The following is a 23,394-nucleotide window of genomic DNA, read 5'->3' as shown; positions in this document are numbered from 1 at the left end:
GGCTGCCACAGGCTGAAAGGCAGCCGTGAGCGAGGAGGAGTTGCTGTAACTCCACATGCGAGCCCTCGTTTTATGATTTAATTATTCCAGCTTCTGCCATCCATGGCGGTACCAAGGAGAGCTATAAGTAGGAATACACCCGGCTGGTAGCCTGGAGCCTTAAGGGACGTGGGAAGGGAGCGATTTCCATTTACTGTTGGCGACACAGTTACTGTCTGCTGGAGATTTTCTCCCCTTCTCCAACTGACATAAACTAAGGTGACAATTCCCCTTTGTAATAGCTGTATCTATGGCAAGAGGTTTTGTTGGCAAAGTTGTAACTTTAAGGTGTGATTATTATTTTTTTTTTCCACATTTCCAGTAAATCAGCAAAACTCCCTCACTTTTAAAAATGTCAGTCAAGCATTATCACGTCAGGTTTCCTAGTATCATGAAATACTTGTACTACAGAAAAAAAGTCCCTATTTTATAGTCTGATCAAAAAAAACTAGCCTCCCTCTCCAGTGCTTTCATCAATCTGAAACAGCCCTCAGGATGAGAACTGTATCGGACAGGCGTCCTTAATGCTTATCCACATTCCTCACAATATTGCCAGTGCTCCCCAGCTGCGGGGAGTGCTGCCATATAAACAACCGCCGGTCAGCTGGCAGCGGTCCCTTCAGTTTGGGTACAGCCAACCTTCCCAAAAATGGGGTGAGGTGCCTTGGATTTCCAGGTGGAAGCCTGATTGCATGTGAGTCAGACGAAACATTGAATTAAACAGGGCAGTTTCAACTGCCAAGAAAAGGGCAGCTGCGACAGAACTGGTTTGATACAGTACATAGAGTTACTTCTATTCAACTAGACCAAACGACCCCTGCCACAGTTCTGTTCCCATTAGTTTCTCTACTACTCATATGCTTATATTTAACCTTATGAACCAATTGGTAAAACTCCTACATGAATTCAATCACAGAAAGTCATATTTCCTTTATTTTTACGTTCCACTTAATTACCAGGCATTTTATTTATTTTTAATCCACCTTCTGTTGAAACATTGCAATATGTGAGGTTTTGCAGCCCTAGTAGTTTGGGCCAATGGTGTTATACAAGCTACACAGACCTTTGCGATGAACGGTGCCCCAGAATTACGTTCAAAGATTTGGGTAGTCTGTAATGTACTGGGAAGTGACAGAAAAGGGGAATTTTAAGTCCTATTCTTGGCCTTAGCTCAACTTTAATTTGAGCTACAAAAACATACAGTACTGCTATTTCAAAGGATACCCACAACATGTTGGGTGCGTTCGAATCTGTTCAAAAGTGATTTGTGAATTGCTCATGTCCCACCACAGACCCACATCGATTAATCACATTGTCCTATTTCTTAGTGTATTTTGGTTACTTGTGATGATCGACAAAACATTATAATAATAGAAAAACATTTCAGAGTAAATACAGAATTTTTTTTTCCACTTGATTTATTTTCATAATAAACCAATTAAAAATACAAAAGACAAGGACCCAAGGTTCAGAGGGCTCCATCATTTAAAAATTTGTCTTTAAATACAAATTCACTCTGTAATATGAATACATATAACATTAGACCTCTAAACATAATGATCTTATTTGCATCTATCAAAAATTTGTATGGAAACAAATTAGCTGAAAAAACTTCCTTGTGACATTGAATGTACATTATTTACAATCAGAAAAAGAACTCTTAGCAGTATTAATCTCCAAATATCTGCATAAATTTATATTTCATTTCCCTCCCCCCTTACAAAATAATCTGAAGTAGAAAGCAAGATTGTTAAGCTTCATAGTCGCAAAATGGCATGAAACGCTTGCACCTGTAGTGATGCTGTTAGCTTCTGTAATTAAATATATCTGATGTTTTCATATAAAATATAGACATGGCATTGTCCATTACTGGAATAAATGTTTCATGTACTCTCAATAGGAGTGTATATTCCATTTTGCACACACAAGAGCTTGTGCTGCAAAAAAATGCAAGAGGATACCTGGTTATCAAAGTCTAAAGCTGGTGTAATTCACCAGTATGAAACATATACTTGATCATAAAAATTCATACACATGGAATGAAAATGTCCCACTAAAAGTAACTGTGGCTTCAAAAGTTAAGTGATACACATACGGATTAAACAGAAAAGGTTATAATAACATTACTGCAATGTAAATCGTCAACAGACTGAAAAGATACAGTAAGAAGTTTGAAACTTTGGCCAACAACCTCAGGAGAAAGTCTTCATAGCATAAAAAGCATGTTCCTTCATGCCTGTATTTTTGAAACATGAGTAATATATAATTTTATTTATATGATAACATTTAGCAATTAAAAGAAAATCAAAATCCATTCTAAAGCATGAATTCTAACAATTAACTGCAGAAATTAAGTAGCTTTGCAACATCTTGCTTCAGATTCAAATCATATATACATAACTGAAAAGGTCCCATCACATTTATGAAAATAATCATCCACAGGGTCTTTTTTTTTAAAAAAAAAATTATTAATATGAATTGGGTTCCAACGGCTCATTTTCTTGCTTCACTTGCACGTTAGATGGGAAACCATTTGAACTGGACACTACCATCACAAACGGTTGCTGCTGGAATCTCTGCTCCGACTGCTCAGTATCATCTAATTTCTCACTGTCTTCTTCTTTTACCACTCCTTGTATACCGATCTGTTTCGTTTCTGGTGCTTTAATAACTGAAGTGATCACCGTGCCCGATGGATGAGCTACCACCTGTGAGCTGCTAGGCGAAAATGTTACCACGGGGGTAGTGGCACTGAAGGATGGAGAGGAAGCCATGTTGACTGTTCCGTTGCAAATTGTCTGCACGCTGCTGGTGAGCACCTACTGAACTTGTGCTGGGCTCAGCACAATTGAGGAAGGAGGCGAGACTGGCTTCTGAGACTGTAGCATGACGTTTTCTTTAAGAACCGTCATGGGTTGTGAAGTAGGAATGGCTTGTAAAATGAATTTTTGGGGCGTTGTTGCTGAGGCTGGATCTGTGCTGGCTATCACTGTAGTAAGAGGCACTGTCTGGAGTGTTACAGTATGCAGCTGCTGACTTCCAGGAGAAACAACCACTGGAACTTGAGTCGGAGTCTGTAAAGTCCTATTAAGATTAGAAAAAATTATAGGGTCAGAACACTTCCACCCTGAGTTTTGAAAAATAATTATAGATTTACCACTGAAAAATCACTTGTCATCCTAAACATTTCATTTACACAACAGTTCCAGAAGAGGTAGCAGTCGCTCTCCTAATAAAAGAAGAACTGGACCTGACACAGCAACACAGGTCCCACAGTAAAGGTACCCCGCATGAATGATACTACCCTCACCAAACTGAACAGCCTGCCTTTGAGGCGTTCCATATTTCATCAGAAAACCTGGGAATCGCATCCAAGATCTTCTTCTCAAGCATCAACCAACATCACAAGCATGACCCACTAAACATCTGCCATTGATTTCACAACGTAGCCTAAGTAATATGTAAGTCACGAGCCTAAATAATTCATAAATCAGGCTGCAATTCTCCTGACACCTGGATATACATTTACTTATATGCAAAAATATCTGCACTGTAACAGTGAGTCTGGTCAGGACCTTCCCAGACTCCCAGGACGCACAGTTCTCTGTCTGTCAGGCTTGTATGCACCTTCTGGTAAAGCAACTGAACAGAATTTGCTCCCAAAACACCAGTTTAAATTAGGAATGATTCCATCAGTTGCAGGCTTACAGACTTGGGTACCACATTACTTTCTACATATATACAACTGAGAGGGAAACATTAGAGAATTAACAGCGACATTGCTGAAGTACACAACTACTACAATGGACAATGGTGACTTAGAGATGTGGCTGAAACACATACACTCCTGTCATGCAAATAAAAACAAAACAAACAAACAAAACCCCCAAACCACAACACAGTCCTGGTGAAGCAAATGATTTCCAAGAGAGGGAAGAGGAAGGGAAGGGTAACTGACACACTCCCACAGCTTGCTGCAGCCCACCATGCCATGCTGTCTCCGGCAATCTTTTTCTTTCCTTCTGCCTGTCCTGTGAAGTTCTCTCCAACCTTCCTGCTTCTCTTCAGTGTTTTCTCCTGCCTGCCCTGCTCTCCTTTTTTAGTCTTCAGCTCTCCTTGTGTTTTCTTAAACATGCTTGACACTGACTGAAAACAAAAATAACTGTCTCTTCCTCCTCCTAGCTTATTTCTACCCCAGCTGAAATCCCTTTAGATGGAAAGCAATTTACTGTCAACATTTGTACTTTCAAATCTATGCACAATACTGCATGCTCTTCCTTCTGAAGCCTGGTCCTCAGATATACTGTAAGGGTTGCCTTCTATACATCTGCCGTGGAACGTCCTCCTTTTCTATAGTCCTTCTACCCATGTAGTACCTTTTTTTTACAGCTCTGTGAAATCCTACTTGCCAATGTTTAGCCACTGACCAGTCAAATCAGACTCAGCATATTCAAAACTTCAATTTAAAACCATGCTCTGGCTATCACAGTTACAACAAAAAGCTTACCAAAGCAGAACTTACAAGATGCTGAAGCTATGGGGCAATGTGGATGCAGATGATGCTGCTGGCGGTAGTCCAACTGCACAGGGAACTGCATTCCCCCTTCCTTAGTGCAGCAGCAGACACAAGTGAAGGAATATTTGTAGAGGATTTCCCAGGTCCCTCTCAGATCAGTCCTCTGGGAAAGGCCTCTAGCTGAACTCCACAGATTGTGCCAGCACGAGCAGCTCCAGTAACACGGCTGGTATCAGGCTCAGAACACGTCAGTACTCCCTGAGCATCCTCCAGCTGCCAGTCCCTGCTGCAGGCAATCTTTTCCCCACCTCCTATGTGGCGTAGTGATACAAGGAACAAAATCTGCATCTGTAGCTTTCTGTTCCTCACAAGAAAGAGGATTGCAGTACCCAGGAATGCTGCTATAGCAAAACAAATCAAAATCCTTGCCTATGAGGCTCCCATGCAGGTCTCATCACAGAAGCCATAATAACCAGGACACAAAATCTGATGCAACACCACTAGAGTCAATCCTGAGCTCCTGTTTCACACAACTGGAGACAGTCCAAGGAAGAAGCTCATGGAAATGGAGGTGAAAAAACAACTAGAATGTTCACTTTTTTCTTTCCAGCTTCTGGAGGACTTGGTGCTACACAGCAAATACCAGCAGCCAAGCTTAAAAGTTCAGGGCTCACACCAAGTCTGCTGAGGGTTATCTGTGCCCCCCCGCCCCACCCCCAGCAATTCTTCTGGGACCTTGATAGAAAAAATTACAAATGCCTGTGTCAGAAGTAGCAACACGATGAGGGCATCCACTAGCTTTTTTTTAAAAAAAAAAAATAATTAAAATAAAAAATTAGGCTACCTACAGTTAAACAAGCTTGCAGTAAAATCAAAATGCCACACAGACACAGCTCAACCCAGGGAAGTCTACAGAAACCAGCAATGTAAGTGGAACAGCTAAGAAGGAAAGACAACTGACACTTGCCATCAGAAAAGCATTATAAGTATCAGAGTAGATACCAAAGCAGCTCTTTAATCCATGAAGAAACTCACTTGAGCCTGAAGAATTAAGATCAACTCAATAGTTGCAGTTTTGAAAGCAACAGCTGAAGCTGCTAGCATGTGCTGGTGTGCCATCCAAGTATTACTTGAAGCTACTTTCTTGATCGTTAGCTGTTTTGCTTCAAAACAAAAATAGTAAAAAAAGCTTTGAGCTGCTAAATGGCTGTAAAGGACAATCTCAAAATGTGTGAAATGGATGTAATCAATGCAGAAGACATTCAGCAAAGCAGTAGGAACAATAGCTGAGAGGACCAAACCAGACTGTTCGTCTCAGCACACTGTAATTAGTATTTGCATATTGATGTTAAACCATTTTATTTCTCCTGAAAGCAAGTCCCATACCTGTGCATCATACTGTTCACTCCAGATGCTCAATCTTCTCCATCAGTCAAGACACGTATGTATGATACACACATACATAAACGTATATACACATATATGTATACACACACACGGAATGTGAACTTGCTACAGAGAAAGCATGCAGCAGACATATGTACAAGCACAGGATTAAGCAACACACAGCACCATAAATACACATTGTTATTTATGCTAATGGTGGCCAAGCAAGACGTTTGCCTTAATTGGCAAGACTACAGACAAGTGTGTCTGTTTACAAACTAAAAACCTGTCTGCTCAAACTATTTGCCTTGAACATCACTGAAAAAAAAAAAAAATCAGGTTTGGTTAATCGTTTTGCCTGTTTTACAAAAAAAAAGTACACATTACTTAAGGTGATCTGGGCTACATTATTTTAGGTGCTTTGAACTGCGTATTTTGCCACGCTTATGAATTTCACTGTCAATTTGCTAACACCCTTCTTACTCTAAAGTACAAATCTGTTGGGTGATTACTTTAAAAGTTCCTGTTGAGGGTACAAAAAGAACAAGAACATTAAGCAACAGTGATGAAAAGGAAATGCTGCCATAAAACAATCTGGTTACAACTGAAAAAAGAATGACAAAAATCCTAAAGTCATTTTAGCTTGGCAGAAAATGATCATCTGTTTCTTTGTCCACTTGGTACTGTTAACAGCCTAGAATTGTGCAATATCACATTAGCTCATCAAGAGGTAACTAGTGATAAAGCAGTCAATAAGTGACAGGCAGGAGAACCAAGTTTATTCATAGAATCATAGAATGGTTTAGGTCGGAAAGGACCTTTAAGATCATCGAGTTCCAACCCCCCTGCCATGGGCAGGGACACCTCCCACTAGACCAGGTTGCCCAAGGCCACGTCCAGCCCGGCCTTGAACACCTCCAGGGATGGGGCCTCAACAACTTCTCTGGGCAACCTGTTCCAGTGCCTCACCACCCTTAAAGTGAAAAACTTCTTCCTAATGTTTAACCTAAACCTGCCCTCTTCCAGTTTGAAGCCATTCCTCCTCATCCTATCACTACATGCCCCAGTAAAAAGTCCTTCCCCAGCTCTCCTATAGGCCCCCTTTAGGTACTGGAAGGCTGCAATAAGTAATTTATGTGAAATTTATGAAATGGAGAAAGGGAGAAGATAAAAAAAAAATAAATTGAAGCTACAAGCCAAGGCAAACAAAGTATTTTGCAGCACAATCAGAAAATGAAACAAGGCAATACTAAGAAATACATAGAAAGAGGTAACAGAGGAGAATTCCCTCTCCAACATGCACATTGTTCAACCTACAGTTACAGGGGAAACGATGGCCTTGAGATAAACAGGCGAATTTCCAGGGACTTTCCCCATTTATTCAACTAACCAATGTCTAACAACTCATTCAGTCAAGCTAGGAAGAGCGAGGAAAGTGACGGGGTGGGATACGCTTGTTGGAACCACTTTAGATGCCTGAGTTGAGAGGCAATCTCTTTTGAGTGACTATAGGAAGCATCAGCCAAATGCAACTCAGGAGCTCTACTGTCACTGCCAACTGCTCCACAGCTGCGCTTGTGTACATCATCTTCAGAGCTGTCAATAATCTTGTCAATACTGCACCCCCGTGTATCTCCGTCATAACCACTGGCCCTTTTACAGCCCAAGCCAACGTGGGCAGGAGCTGCTAAGCAGTCTAGGGGGAGATGTCCACGTGAGGCAGAAAAGCACTTGATGCCTTCGTGCCCAGTCTGAACACAGCCTCCTCTGAAGGGAGGGCAGAACTTGCCTGTTCTCGTCTAGCTCTTTGCCTGGACAAGATAATCTCTTATAAGGACAGAGACAGAGGACCCCGCTCTCAAGTCTCGTGTCCTTTTTACTGCCCCACACAGTCTTACAGCCTTCTTTCCAGAATTTTTCAAAACTGCACGCTCACCTGAATTAAAACTCAGAAACTTTGCTACTAACAGAGTCCTGCAGAAACCCCACCTCTTTCAACAGTGCCAAAGACAGGTAAAGAGAGATCCTGTGGATAGCTTCTCATTGTGCAGAAACAAAATTGATCTGTGTAGATGACTTTGAAGTCCCTTCTGCCATAAACAGCCTTGTTCCTACCTACCACAGAAATTAAATCAGAAATGGGCTTAAGAGAAGGTCTTCCCAGCTGCAGGAAAATCAAATCAAAACATTTGGTTAGAACAAAAGTCTCTGCTGTAACAGTTGTCCCTATTGTAAACGTGTTCTGAGAAACACACCCTGTTGTAAGCTAAATGAGACTTTGTTGTGGAAGCCATCGAGATCACATCAGCCTATTTCTGACCAACACTTCCATCAGGAAGGGCATTTTCCTCACCATCCTCATACCTGAGCTGCAGTCAAGCCTTTGCTTGAGAGATGACAGAGATCAACTCTTCGTAACAATCACCTGCTTCCCTCCTTTTGGGGAAGTCTACAGTAGTGGTGAGCCAGATCCAACAGTATGTGCTAGCTGGTGTGTTGGAGAGCTTCTACTGCAGGCATGAAGACCCAACTTGTTGCACTGACGGAAGACTACCCTCTAACTGGAAAGAGAACCAAAACATGTGCACCGATGCTGGCTGATGAAATTAAGGCATTCCAAACATTAGCCAGGAGTTGTTTCCGATTATCTAGAAGTTCTCAGCTGGCATCGTGTTTCTTCGGTCATGTTCCCGATCAAGTCCCAGGGAGCCCTAGTGAACTCTTTATTGAGACCGATACCTGTGTCAGTTTTTATTCAGCATACCTACAGAGTGATGGGCTACAACATTAGCTGACATTGTGGAGATCTGACGCTCATTCTTATTCAGGGAAAAAGAACTGAAAGCAGAGGGTCAATGCAAAATCTCAGTGGGACGGTGCCATACTGCCTCCCTGTGTATGTGTGGTTATGCAATCTTGAGCAAAACCAGTATAGACAGGGTGTAGAAGTATGATTACAGAACATTAAGGTGACATTCACTGTACAACTTACACAAGCTAACATCTATACATGGCACAAGATGAAGACGCTTCATTTGAAATAGTGGCTGTAATCACATTTTCAGAGTTGATGAAGTCATGCTAGGAAAATCTGTCTGTTTTTCACCATCAGCATAGCTGCAATCAGACGACCAATACATCGTAGCCTGGACACATAAACAGATTATGGAATAATAGCAGAAAGCATATGTGTTTGCTTGGGGTAGTCATGACTTTCAAATGTAACTCCCTTTGCTTATTGGGACAATCCGCTGTGTTGGCATATTGTTGGCTTCATCACTGTTTTCACACAAAATGCTCGTGCCTAGAAAAAACACGATTCACCTTCAGCTACTTCCTTCTCCTCTTGAATGAGGATCTTGCCACTGTGGTCCACGCTTGTGTCACCTTCAGGATGAATTATTGCACCATTTTCTACCCCAAAGGTTGCAAAAAGGTCAAGCTGAAAGCTGTGGCTGATTCATCATGTAGCGGTTTTCCAGTTCAGAAGTGAAACACAGAGCATATCCCACTGGTCCTCTGTGGACCCCAGCTACAGAACAGAGTCAGGACACTGGTCTTCTAACATGGTCTATCCAAGCTATCACAATGACAACTTGAAAATACAGAAAAGAAAGAATAAGCTGAATTTTGATAGAAACATTGTGTTTAAAACCTGAAGTCTGCTAAAGCATTGCACAGGATCTGTCAGCAGTCAGCTAATTCAAGTTTCTTGGTATACAGAGCTGCCAGCTAGAAGATTCAGCTATGTCCCATGCAGGCAATAAGAAATGGAGACATATAATTTTAAATGACTCACAATATGGTCTTCTCTGAACTGTTAGTAACATCAGAAACCCTTTTCACTCCATCTTGAATCACTACTGTTCTAGATTAAAGAGATACGAAAATGCATGTCTCTATCTGCAGCCCTAGTCATTTAAGGGAGCAATTTAATTGCCCAAATGCAGGCACCTTAGAGCCCTGTACGATGTCCTAGACTACCCATGACAAGGTAAGTCCCTAGCCTTATAGGATGTACACTCTCTGGAGCAACAGAAGATATTCCCTTTATGCTCAAAATGACCCAATGAACATGGAGCTGAATCCAAGGCCTACTTCAGTACCTCCGAATTCCAAGCTAAAACACAATTACTCCAAATAAACCAGATATTCTGGTTAACACGTATCAGTTATTCTAGTTTAAACAACACAATTTTACAAGTGCTAAAATCGAAGCCTTTTTTTTTTTTCCCCCCCTTAAAAAAGCTGGCTTATTGGAAAAAGTTAGAAATAAATCATCTCATCCAGAGAGGCATTTTTATTTTTGTCCTGTCACTGGAAACATGTGGTGCCAAATTCAACTCCCAGTTACGTGACTGGACACTGCAGTAACTGTGTTTGCATTCACCGAACCACAGTGGTTGGACAAGCAGAACAGCAGTGAGTTTGTAATTCCAAATATTCCCACTGGGAATCCTAGATGTCTTCCCTGGTCCGCAAAACCCAGTTTGCATGACCTGACCCTGCTCATCCCCCGTTCCCCGAGTTTGGGTTAGCACCACATCACAGCCTTTTTGTTTAAGCACTAGTGCTGAAGAAGAGCCACATTGCCCTGGCAACTTCTTGTCTCCTGCACCAAAACTTGTATTAAAAAAAAAAACCTCAAAAGCCATCCAAAAGACAAGACCTTTCCATTTCAGAGTAGGACACTACCCTCCCCTCGAATTACACAAAACTCTAGATGAGCTTTGTGCAGATATAAACGAAGCCACTGCCTGTCTCCTGCAAAGAACCAACCCCTTATTTTCACTGTCCGTTTCTTTGAGAAACACAAAAAGGCCCTACAGAATGTGCTGCCGCACTCTCCCAGTGATGCTCTGGGAGTAGACTTTACCAGGCAATGCCACTAGCACAGGGGAGGATGGTGACATGAGCTCTTCCCCACATTCTTCAAATATGATTCTTTTCCAAGTTCCTCAGCAAAGATGCACATTCAGACTTCTTCTATGAAGGATATGGTTAAGCGTTAAGAAGGCAATTGTTTTGACCTCAAAAATCCTCAGTATTTTCTCTACAGTATGTTGTTAATCACATAAATATTTCTCTTCTCACAACACAACGGAAGCAAATTGCTGCAGAGAGAGGAACATTTAATTTCCATGAAGAAGAGGGAAGAACATTTATATGAATCAAACTTCAGAAGCCACATTGTGTTAAAACAAATTAAATGGGTCCAAGATGTTCATGCTTCAAGGCGGCGCCCAACCACTAACCAGTACGCATCAGAAAAACTTCTGAGGATCATTCCCAAACCCTGGCTGCCGTTTCTCCAAAATAACCTTGTCTATCTATGTCCCCCAACCTCTGAGCAGAAACTATGAATGTTGCTATTTGTCCTCATGCTCCCTTATAAAACTGCTATAAAGCGACTCCAACCACTACCCTACAGAGAGTGTGCATACATCAGAAGGTTTGTCAGATCTTACTCTATAGTGGAAATCGTATGTGGTGTACATTTTCAAATCACGTAGACCATTCATTTCATCCCTTATTGAAATCCCACTGCAGCAATTCAGAATGCGTACACAAACACATTCAACTGCTAGAGATTTACGGCTGCTTGAACAAACAAACCCAAAATCCAGTTCCTTTGTTTTAGCCTTATTATAAAAAAAGACCTAAAGCATATGCTCCAAAAAATGTTCCATGTGTCCTTCTACCTCACCAAACTATTTCAAGTCTGCATTTTGAAACTGAGCAGAAATGTATCTGTCATAAACTGTATTTTTAGAGCCTGGAATGGGCAGTTGACTACTGCATAGACTCATGAGCACCTTGATTTGCAGCTTGGCCCATCCTGGTTAAAAGCACACCAAAAAAATCTGGGTTGTGGTTTTTATTTTCACTCTAACGGCTCAGACACCTTAGTACATTCTTTCTTAATTAGCAATACTTCTATACTGTTCACTAATTACATACTGTACTGAAAAGATCCAATGGATTATTTTTTTTTTATCCTTCATCTGAGACAGTTTGTCAGCTTGGTTAAGAAAAGGGCAATTGAAGACTTCGTGGAATAATGTTTTAAGTTACAAACACGGGATTAGAACGGATGCAATACAGAACTCTAAAGCTTTAAGGCTTTTACTTCATTCGAACTTCACACATCTGTCATCTCTACTGCTTTTTCCCCCTAGCTTATTGCCCAAGGTCCGATTGTGAAATACCATAATGCAATAACTGGATGTCATAATGTCACTGAGCAACTTTCCAAATGTTAGGCTGGACTTCTTGCCTGCCTTATTAGGTCTTATGGATACTTGTGTTAGTTGTCACCATTTTTTATACCATCTATACTATTTATATTGTTTTTGATATATAATCTAGCGTAGGGCTAGCCTACAGCTATTTAACTCTGTAAATTGCTGAATTTTTCCCCTATTAATGTTTAATAGCATTGCTCTACTGACTTAAATGGTACTGTATAGCTTCAATTACGTTTGTACTTGTTTCCTTTCACTATATTGCCCTAGTCAATTTTTACAAATAATTAAATCCTTCATCAACCTTGAAATCATAGGATTGCACTGTACACAGTAGCTGCATTCCTAAGCTTTAAAAACTTACAAGACATCGCCTTGATGCACACTTTTATTGATTTTCTAAATGAATTCCAAAACTGGGTGGTGGGGTTTCTTTGTCAAATTCTTTCACATAAATTTCCGATCAAATATAACCCCTCCCTCCCTATGTGCATCTTGAACTAATTCTAGTTGGTCGGAACAATAAGCAAAACAAAGTTTTATTTCAAATCATGCATTTTAGAATTAAAAGACAAATGAAAACAGATATCATCTACTTTAAAATGTTTACTCTTTCCGGTTTGTTTTAGAGTGCCTACCAGTTAACTATGAAAAATATTTTTGCTTTCATGAGGCCACGTATTTATACCCTTGCTGTCTTTACTAACCAATGAATTTCTCTTTTCAGTGTGATTTTTCTATATTGCAGGGTGAATGAAAACACTTAATGATTTTTAAGGAAACATAAACCCCCCCCCCAGGATTCAAACCAGAAAGTCCAGGGATAATTTCAAAATTTGGGGGTTTTGTACCAAGGAAAGAAGAGATAATATAACGTTTTTTCTTGACAGAAGTTGCGGTCTTGGTTTGTCATTTTCTATATATAAATCCTTCAGCTTCCTCAACTACTTGGTTATCTCCTAAAGCATTTCTATTGTATCAGTCACTGGGGGCTGATCTAACCAGTTTCAGTCATTCTTTCAGTTCTTCTGAAAAACCTAGCTGTTATTACTATTCTGGATTTTCCTTTTATATAAGTGGAGTTTTAATAACTGACAAGCTTTTACAGCATCCCTGCATTAGCAGAGATGAGAGCGCAAAACTTATTTTTTGAAACGAAGAAATTATTTGGTCTCATTACTTACTTCTCTCTGACAAAATTGTATGGTTAACCCCAGGTAGTCAGTACCACTCCAAATCTATCGGTGGCTCTGGACATAATTTTCAATGGAAAGAATGGAGGAAGGGAGCAGAAAATAGCATTATTGCCATTTTGCAGCACAAAATGATAACCATTATAACAGTGATGTTAACAGAGCAAATCTCAAAAAAATGTGATATTCGTAGTTCATTAAGAATGTGCAGCTCCTAAACTACCTCCTGCAGCTTTCCTGAAACAGCTTTAAGGTCCAGAATCACCATAATACAACTCTGACATTCCTGGGAGGGCCTAGATTACAAGAACTTTTATATGGTTTAGGCCTTTTGTCATCAGTGGAGATGAACAAAGCTCCATCAGGGGACGCCCTCAGGCTAGGGTAAACCAGGCATAAGTGATTTGTTTTAAGGCTTCTTCAATTAGGATGCTGCTGCTAAGGGGTAGGTGCAAAGGAGTCATGATGCTTAAACCCTGTGTAGCGTTAACCAGTTGACTTACAACTTAAGCATGGAAGCATGACTGTCTCCCCAAATAGTCTGCAGATACACAGCTCCCATGAGATTATTCTGTTAATTGTTTTCTAAAATCAAAAGAACATGCTTTTGTAACAGCAGCAAAATGCTAGAATAGATAATACCGAGCTTTCCCTTGTTGTAACTGGGGACAATACAAAAGATGAAAGAGATGACAAAAAATTCTTAAGAAGAAAAATTAAGAAGCAAGAAGGAAAATATTTTTGAAGGGATCATGCAGACACACCATGTATAATTCAAAAGCGAAGACACAAGTCAGTGGGAAAAAAAAAGGCAGAGCCATGAAAATACTGCCTCTGCTGTGGGACAGAACTGATGATATCAATTTTAAAGAGAAGTTGTGTATTTTTCCTCTTTAAAGGATTTGCATCAGGCCTAATATTGCAGGAAAGATGCACTTCTCTCCATCAAAGGCAGAGCTTTATGAGTATACACATCCTAGGATCAGCCACGAAGACACCCTTTCACTTCAACCAAACTGAGAGATGAGCATTTTTTTGGAGCGCAACAAAAAAATCTTTCTAGCCATCATCCAGTGAATTTATTATTATTCATACATTTATTTTCTGTACATTTTCTTACCTTATATTCTGAACCGAGGGATTTAACGTTTCATCCGAAACATTACTGGTTACAGCTGCATGTCCTTCTGTGAGGGACTGCAATGGCTGCATTACGTGAACTGTCCGAAAAAGCTGAGTGGGATGTACTGGCTGCGGAGATTGCATTGTCCTCAAAACTTCTGAAGTCAAGCCAGGTGTCTGCTGCTGTACAACTTCTACGTGCTCCTTCAGCTTAGCAGGCTTTGAGTTTCCTGTTTTTAGCACTGTGGTTGATCCTCCCTTTGTTCCTGCATTTGCAGACGCTCTAGATCTGCTCGACTGGTTTCTATTGGCCACAGGAGTTGAGAGCAGAGTTGAATCTGATGATTCTGTGCTAGGGCTCGCATCTTCATCATCTATATAGACAAGATCTTTTGGCATGTCTTTAAATTGATATACTAGGCGCTGACCTTCTACTTTAGCCAGTATTCCTCTTTGGTAGTAGTATCTGTTAAAAGTGTACACACATCAAGTCACACGGTGTTTTTTTCAAAAAAAAAAACCCCAAAACCAAACAACCAAAGCCAGCAAGCCCCTCAGAAAATAAGACCAGCAGTAACAAGTAAACAGTATTTTAAGTGCCTAGTTTCTTCATTATACAGGAGTGGCCAATTTAATAGCGTATTTTTTCCTCAAACAACTTTCTTTTACTGGTATTTCTTGTCACCTTTGAATTTCAACCTCTGAGGTTGAAATAAAAACTCTGGGGAGACTGAGGATAACTCTGAGGAGAAAGAGAAGAACTCTGTGACTTGGCAGCTCTGCTGTCAACTCATACGCTTTAAAAGTTGCATGAAACTTGTAATCCTCATACAGTTCTTTCAGTTACCTGAATCGATGCTTATTCACCAGTAAGCACAGGCAGACATTTTAGCTACAACAAAGTAAAAGGAGTAGGACAGGAGAGCACTACTTCTGCTATGTTTAAAAATTAATATGACAATTTGAAATGAGACACAATGAGGTGAGGGGTGCAGGGAAATGAAAAGAAATGCATAACTGCTCAGTTATTATCAGGACAATTATGAATCGGCACGTAAGACTGAAGCTTTGTGGATTATTTATTATTTTGTACAGTCTTTTACGTGGGAGAAAAATCCCAGCCTGATAGGCAGAGGCACATGATAAGAGGTTTTAAAACTGTCTGTACACCCAAGTTCAGAGAAGCGCAACCAGACCTGAATTCTAAAACTGTACCTTCCACTGGAAATGGGATCATTTGCAACAAGTAGAAACAATTTCATTAATACACCTGAATTCAGGATTTTTTTGAGAAAAGAGATTCAAATTTTATGTAAAAGGCTTGGAATCTTCAGTCTCTTACTTAGGCTGGTTGACTGAGAAGATGCAGTTTTTGCAGCAGCACTGGAAATGTCTGAGCTGAGACTGAATGTGACTGATTCGGGGTTGAGGTTAATAAGGGTTACTTTTAGTTAGCTAATTTATTTTGCTGAAATAACTTCATTTCCCAAATGGATAGAATACTAACTCTCTTCTGTTGTTACACAAATTAGATGAGGCATTTCATGCATGCAAACACAAAGGCAACAAAAACAGTCTATTATTAAAAATGTACATACCTGAGAGCTCTACCCATTGTTTCATAATTCATGTCAGGTTTGTTTTTGTGTTTTCCCCACAACCTGGACACAGCCTTGGAATCTACCAGTTTGAAAATGCCCTTCTCTCTTTGAGTCCATTTGATATATTTAGGACATGTAGCTTTGTCCTGCAGCAGAGCCAGTAAGAACTCCCAGAGATAAATTGTATTTCCTAAAACAGTTCAGGACACGGAAGAAAAGAAAATAATTACTTGACCATATTTTATTAACGATGTAAATAATCTAAAAATTAAGAAGTTGGTTACAAATACACTGTAATACATCACCAAGACTAGGAAATAGTGATGGAAGGGCATGGGAAGGGATTCTTGTTAGTTATTATAATCTGGGTGCCCAAACACCCTAGCCACTGTCTGTAGCCTACAGAGTCAGGTACCAGTCAACCTAGTGTCACCCAGTTCCAACCACCAACGTTAGACAGCATTAGTCACCTATGGATACATTTCCCTCCGGCTTAATCCATTTACAGAAGCAGTCACTATTGCTTTACCTCGAATAGGAACATGTTCAGATCCATCCTCTGAAAACGCTGGAAATTAAGCCCTTGCTTAAATACTTTGCTGAATTGAGGTGAGTGCTATAATCCTTTAAAAGTCTAAACAAAATCCTTACTTTTAACAATTAGATTTATATGGGGCAATCACTGGCATATGCTGAGGTAGGCAAACCTTCAAGAATAAAACTCAGAAAAAGATTTTTTTTTTTAATCCAGTGAGCACTTGCTGGTAGACAACATTCAAATTTAATTTTTCAAACAAGAAATTTACAAACAAGCATTTTACAAACACTTACATATGGAAATCCATCACAGCTGTTTGGTGTTTACCATGTATAAAGAAACAGTATTAAAATCGCAGGTTGTGAGTACTTAAAACTACTACAAAGATTGCATATTCTTTTTTTCCAAAAGCATATTTAAGGAGTCTAAACTCATATAACTAACGAGACCCTTTTTCCTGCTTTTTTGGTGTCAGACATTCTTTTGGACGCTTGAAGCTGCACATAAGCTTCTTAGTGATATGTTGTTAGTCTGAGAAAGGAAGAAAAAACTTCTTGTATGAAAGTATCATCTCGCACAAATAGCTGTGCAAAAACACAGCAAGGATAGCGTGTGCAGCTTTCTTAAGTTTCACAAAAAAAAAAATGCCCAGTGCATCAGAAGGTGACAGAACTTTTTTCTTAGCTTCAATTTAACCCAGGAGTTTTTCAACTTTTATAATAACCACCAGTCTGAACTTTTTTCAACAAGAGGAGGTGTCTTACAAATTAAAACTCCCATACTACTGTCTTACAATCTATATTTTGCAAATATTCAGCCAAGTCATCAAGCAGTGGCAGTACAAAATGTTAGCAGCTCCTTCAGCAGGTGGAAACTTGAAAAGTGAGCATCCCTAGAGAAAAAACGCGGCATTTGCAAAAAACATCTCCCAGCTTATATAAAAAATGGTCAGCCTGTTTCCCTTCAGATACCCCGAAGGCAAAGGTTAAGACTGCTTAGGCAAGACACAATGTCAGCCAGGAGGGAGAGCATTCCCAGCCACTTACCATCTAATCCAGGGTGCTTTTGTTGTAGTCTAGACTAAAAATGCTCAGCTGCATCAAGGCAGCCTGAAAATTTGTCACTGCTTAGCCACTGAAAAATCACTGTGAAGAGGACTGTCTGTGAAAACGTCTGCTTTACTCACAGGCAGAATTTTTAACCTCCTCTGAGTTAACAGCACAAGAAGAAATGTGTAGAAAACTCAGTTTTCTGTATGCGTTACATCAAATAATTATTTGGAGGGCTTGGTATTTTAGCATACACATTCCCCTTAGGGGAACACTGTGGATACTGAGAGATGAGCAACTCTCATGATTTTCCAGCTGCTTCCCTGCCATGGCCAGTTATATTAATATCCCTTTTACTTCAATTCTATGTTCCTCAAAACGCAAAACAAATGCTTTTGTTGTAGCTTTTTTTGTAACAGGCAGTGGTTTCAGGCAACAAGTTCCTTTTTAATTCCTTCTGAATTAGCAATTTTGTAACAATAGACAAATGTGAAATACCGTGTATCCTTGCTATCAGACAGAAACATTAGACTCTTCTGCCTTTTTAATTTTGTGGCTAGCTGCTTTAATATTTTCTGTTATTTCCTTTGAGCACTACTTGGAGGTTCCTCTGATGCTTTTCTTTCATTTTTACTTAAAAATCAGGTTTTAATATAAAGTATTAAAAAAAGGCATACAATGCATACTCAAAATTGCTGGGCATTAACCTGTTAAATGTTTATTGCTTGCCAACAGTGGTTTTTTTCCTACTGTTATTGCAGAAAATCCCTCTTCAAAAGAAAAAAACCACATACTCATTTGTCAGTGCAACGATTTTTCTATTTTCAAGAAATTCTGACATTCTTATGCCACCACCTTCCAGGTTTGGCTGGGCTTCTGTCCTGGCCAGTACTCTGTGCATGCAAGCACGTCAGTCCCTAGGCACACGTGCAGGCGCTTGTGGTGACACAGGGGAGGCTCATTTCCAGCTCCCACCGAGCACAGCAGAACTTGGTGAGGGCCGGGCATCAGGCTGCCGTTCAAACGCCAGCCCGGGGAACAGCTGCACGCGCTGGACCCAACAGCAAAGCAATCGAGTTGTTGACAAAACTGACAGATGCTACTGAACAGTTCAGTCTGGAGGAAACGATTTATTGTATCAGTTATGTGGTATTTATTTTCTTTCTTCCTTTTAAACGCAGGAGGAACGAAAGAAGTATCAAAAACCCAAGTTTTCTGCTCAAGTCTTCAAGCTGCGTTATAACTTTTCTCAAAATTCAGAGCTTGGTACTTCCTGCTGCCAACTGGCAGCCTTGATTAGCTCCTCATGCAGAATTAGACACACACAGATGGAAAACATTTTCAAAGATCATCTGTCAAAATAACCACAGCCCAAGAAACACTAATACAATGCAAAGCACTCCCCAAGACTTCACTCAAAACGCAGCAGCTCCTGCAGGGGGTTGAAGGGTTTCCAAGAAACCTTGCAACTAAAGTGACAAATGCGTTATTCTCCCTAGGAACTGGGTATTTCACCAAGAAATCTCATACGCTGATTTTTCACTTGCGTTCAGATGAGAGCATAAGACCTGGGTTTACATCACAAGACAACTAGTGAACTACTTCTTTTTACAGGTCACTCAGAAACAACGTCCTTTTTAAAATTTCAGTAACAACTCTTTGACTTACCCTTTCCATCTTTGTTTTTCTTTTTCACAGATATGTTTGGAGTTGTGGTAGGGGACTCAGGACGAGATGGCTTCGGCTTCTTCCCTGAAATAAACCACCAGTAAGTCAACTGCAACTTAAAAAAAAAAAGGAAATAAAAAAGAGCAAGGACCGAAAAAGGGAAGAGATTTGTTTCCCCAATTCAGAGAGGATTCCATTTCTAATAAGTTAGGAGCTCAATCCTATGCTGAACTTGTTCAATTTCTACAGCAGGATTGGACCCCCTATGCTCTTAGTGTACTTCCAGTAAAGATTATGCTCACTTTTCCGAAGTCCATGTACCTTGGAAAATTCTGTGGCTTTTAAGGTACTTCTAAGAGCACTCAAAACAGACAAGATGAGAAGAATAAGCTGTTAACTGTGGGCAAGAGTTTAAACAGGAAAAGGTAGATCAAATACAGAGCACCATCTTGTTCACCCACCACCAAAATGGAATTTAGGCATAAAACATGATTGTCTGCTTGTTTAATAGACTGGAAACCTCCACTGACAGCAGCAAACTACACTGTCACGTGAAGAAAACATCTTCCAGTCCTGTTGTCTTTTACACCTTTCTCAACGGTGGCTACAGGTAAATGAAAGTCAGTGGTTTGTTTGTTAAGACCAGCAGAACCAGTAACAGGCTTTGAAAAAAACACCAGTTTTTAAAGTCGTAAGCATGGTGGCTCTGTCTGGTGAGGAAGACTGAAAGGAAGAAGTTAGTTAAAACTGATGACAAGAATGAGGAGCATTCATTTGAAAAAGTTGAGAAATCAACTACCCAAACATAAGTGGAGTAAAAAACATAAGTCATGCTGAAGTATTGTTCAATATATCATCAGTGCTCATTCCCTGCAATGGCATCTTTTACAGGTAATGTAATTAATCAGAAACCTTCAGAATTTTCTTATGAAATAAACATTTCTCTTATCACGTTTTGCAGTGACCCCTTAGTAGATTGACAATACTTAAATTATTCACGTACTACCTCTGCTCTTTTGAGAGGCAGAATAGACCAAGCAGACTCAGAGAAACATATTTCTAGTCCAAATAGCATATTGTCATAATTAAAGATCTAAAGAAAAAGATTTTTCTTTTTCTCTATTTACTGCATTTCCAAAAAAGTGTACATCCTAAGGAGGCAAGACTAATAGACCTGTGCAATCCCATACACTATGACGTTCCACTTCTGGTTTTGTTTTTAGGGGCTGTTTTAGAAAGGAAATGGCTTTGCTGCAGAGTAAGAGTGAGGATTTTTCACTAACTCTGAAAAAAAAAAAAAAAAGCTTGCTGCCAGCCTGTGCTCTCTGCTTTGTTCTGGACTTCCAGGTATCTATAAAGACGTCAGAAGAAACACTGGCTTGAGCGCTTACCCTTTGACATTAACAGTCTTGCTAAGTCCACCTGTGCACCTTTTACTTTTTCTCTCTTTTTTTGACAGGCCATGGGGGAGGAGGGATAGCTAGCTGAGAGAGCTACAGTGCAGACACTCTAGTAATGCATGGAGTCCTCTAATTTTCTTGCTTCATTCAGACAGGACTCATGACTGAGGGTGGGACACAAAGCTCAGCTGTGGTCTTGGCCAGTAATGTCTTCATTGATTTGAATTAAGATGGGAGGGAGGAAAATCCTACAATATTGGTTTTTTTCATATATCATCATATGAAAGGATAAAGAACTCCTGGAATACATTTTTAGCAGCTTTGTTCCACTCACCATTATCGGTTGCAGAAATGTCTGTTTTCTCTAAAACGTCTAGTCACTCTTACATAGATGAGCTTCTACTGCCCAAGAAGTCCCTCAGGGTAACTTTGATGAAGTGCTTTGCTCCCCTTAGAGCTGTGTCATGGGAAGACTCTGTTGGGTGCTCATCCCCTCTTGTACAGGTGTACATGTACACCATTAAGGAGTTGGGAGTGTTATTTTGATGTCATTAATGACCTTGTGTCCAAATGAGATCAGGTCTTAAAATTAAGTGGATGAGGGTTCAAGAAGGTCATGACTGAACTTCTGCTCATCGACTTCAAGAAACATAAGTACCGATCACATATAATTTGTACGCGTCTCATTAGGGATAACCTAGGTTACTGAATACAAATACTACTGCTACAGCAACTCTAGGCACTCTTACTTCAGCCTAGGCTACTTCAGGACATCCTGTTTGGACAATCCTCTGCCAGAAACCCATCCAAAATTAGAAATTAGTGAAGAACGTGAATCTCGTTTACAGAAAGGTATTGATGTTAGTGCTCTATATCTAGAGATAGTGAAGATGATGGTTTTAGACTACACTACAGGTGCTCACTGATACCATCAAAAACACAGTTAACAGAGACACACAAGATAACTTTTTTTAAACAAAGGAAACGTATTTTCTGAAAGCACATTAAGAATTAGCATGCTTCCTCCTTTGGTTCAACAGAGCATGAATTTGTTACCTTACAGAGTACATCACTAAATTCCTTTTTAGGAGAGAATGTTATAAGGAGGAAGGATGAAGAATGTGCAAGAGCTAACCCTTATGTGGAGCTACCATAATTTTGTATAGCTAATCAAATTTATAATTGGTATTTCCACTTTTCTATTTCCATGGTTGCAAAAAAAAACAAACCACTTATGGTTAGAAACTCTTGCTACAAGTTGATGTGATATTTAGGCAGTGAGATGCTCACCCTGATTAAATAATTTATACCACACCAGAAAGAGTTCAATACATTTTCTTGCACCATTTTCAGTGTTTTTTGTTTAAAATAATGCGTATATAACTTATGTGACCACCTACTGTCAGATACTTTCCACAGTAAAAGCGGGACCAAAGGTATTAGTATAGCAAATTTCCAAGTTTGTTTCTCTGACATCCCTTTGTTTTTCTTGTCTTCCTGATCCATAGTTCAGCAGCTCAGTGCTCAGACATTCATGAGTACAAGCTTCACGCTGAACACAGGTTTGGAGTTGAGCAGATGGGCAGATACAGCGCTCTGTCTGCAGCAAGAAGGCCCACAAGGAAAGGAAGAGAAATCACCCCATCACTTCTGGAGAACATTTTCTTGGAGGAGCTCTACTTGGCAGTGCCATTCTGGCTCAGTTAGCTGGCAATGCTCTGCACAATGCAACCCTGAAAGTTTAGCTAACGGGTTATATACGTTAGAAGTCTATAAAATCATGAGTGGTATGCATAGGGCAAAATGACCATGGTGCTTCGCCATGCTACGAAACTGACCAAAGGAAGGAAAACAGATTGCACTTAAAAAAAAATTTAAAAAAACAACCCAAAAGAACCCCACCCACATGCTGCACATCATCCTAAAGTGCACTATAAAATTTTGCAGCAATTGTGGTACACCAATGTCTTACAAATCCCTGGACATTTTGAAGTAGTACCTCAGCATCACTGAGACCATACCATCTACCTCATGAAGTCTCAACTTCATTGAAAACAAGTAGTTAATGAAACACTAAGTTGATGCATCTTTTCTAGTATTTTTTCTATCTGATCTAACTGTCAAAAACAAACACACACATTTGCTGTGAAGCAACTGGTTTTCTAACCTACAGCTAGGGAGGAGGAAGGTGTGGGAGTAAGCAGAAGCACAACACAAAAGAGGGTATGAAAGCATCAAGCCAAAGAGGTTAAATGTCTGCCAGACAGTGGCTCCTTGTTTTGACCCACATAGCAGCCAACATTAAAAAGAAGAAGAAAAGAAAAGAACAAAACCAAAAAAACAGTTTAAAATCCTCTTATGGTTTGCTATCTCACAGTAGTGCACATAGCACGGTAGTTTCCCCAGCAGCACTCTCGGGGCAGCTGCTGGTAAAGCTCTCCTTCACCGCGGTTTCAGTTCAGCTTTCTGACGGGAATCGGAGACTTCCCGATGCACACCCACCCCCACCAGACCTTGTGACACACACGGGGCTCAGGAGGCTTCCCCAAGATCTCCACAGGCCAATATGCTCTCTCTGACAGATAACAACTCCCAACATTCGGAAGTTGTGGCAAAAGTAGCAGCAAGTATGCACTA

The 23,394-nt window shown here is 40.1% G+C and overlaps 1 protein-coding gene across 1 annotated transcript in view; it reads right to left on the bottom strand.

The window, feature by feature from the left end:
- Positions 1 to 1,443: 1,443 nt before the first annotated feature.
- ELF1 (E74-like factor 1 (ets domain transcription factor)) overlaps positions 1,444 to 23,394 on the bottom strand; it is a 40,464-nt gene continuing 18,513 nt past the window's right edge. Inside the window, 4 exon segments of the mRNA XM_009882433.1 lie at positions 1,444 to 3,123; positions 14,500 to 14,967; positions 16,100 to 16,292; positions 19,358 to 19,441. Coding sequence (XP_009880735.1) covers positions 2,508 to 3,123; positions 14,500 to 14,967; positions 16,100 to 16,292; positions 19,358 to 19,441 — 1,361 coding nt within the window. The 3' untranslated portion in view covers positions 1,444 to 2,507.

This window comes from Charadrius vociferus, unplaced genomic scaffold (assembly GCF_000708025.1).
Source record: "Charadrius vociferus isolate BGI_N301 unplaced genomic scaffold, ASM70802v2 scaffold253, whole genome shotgun sequence".
NCBI lineage: Eukaryota > Metazoa > Chordata > Aves > Charadriiformes > Charadriidae > Charadrius > Charadrius vociferus.
This window is presented reverse-complemented; position numbering and strand designations above follow the sequence as displayed.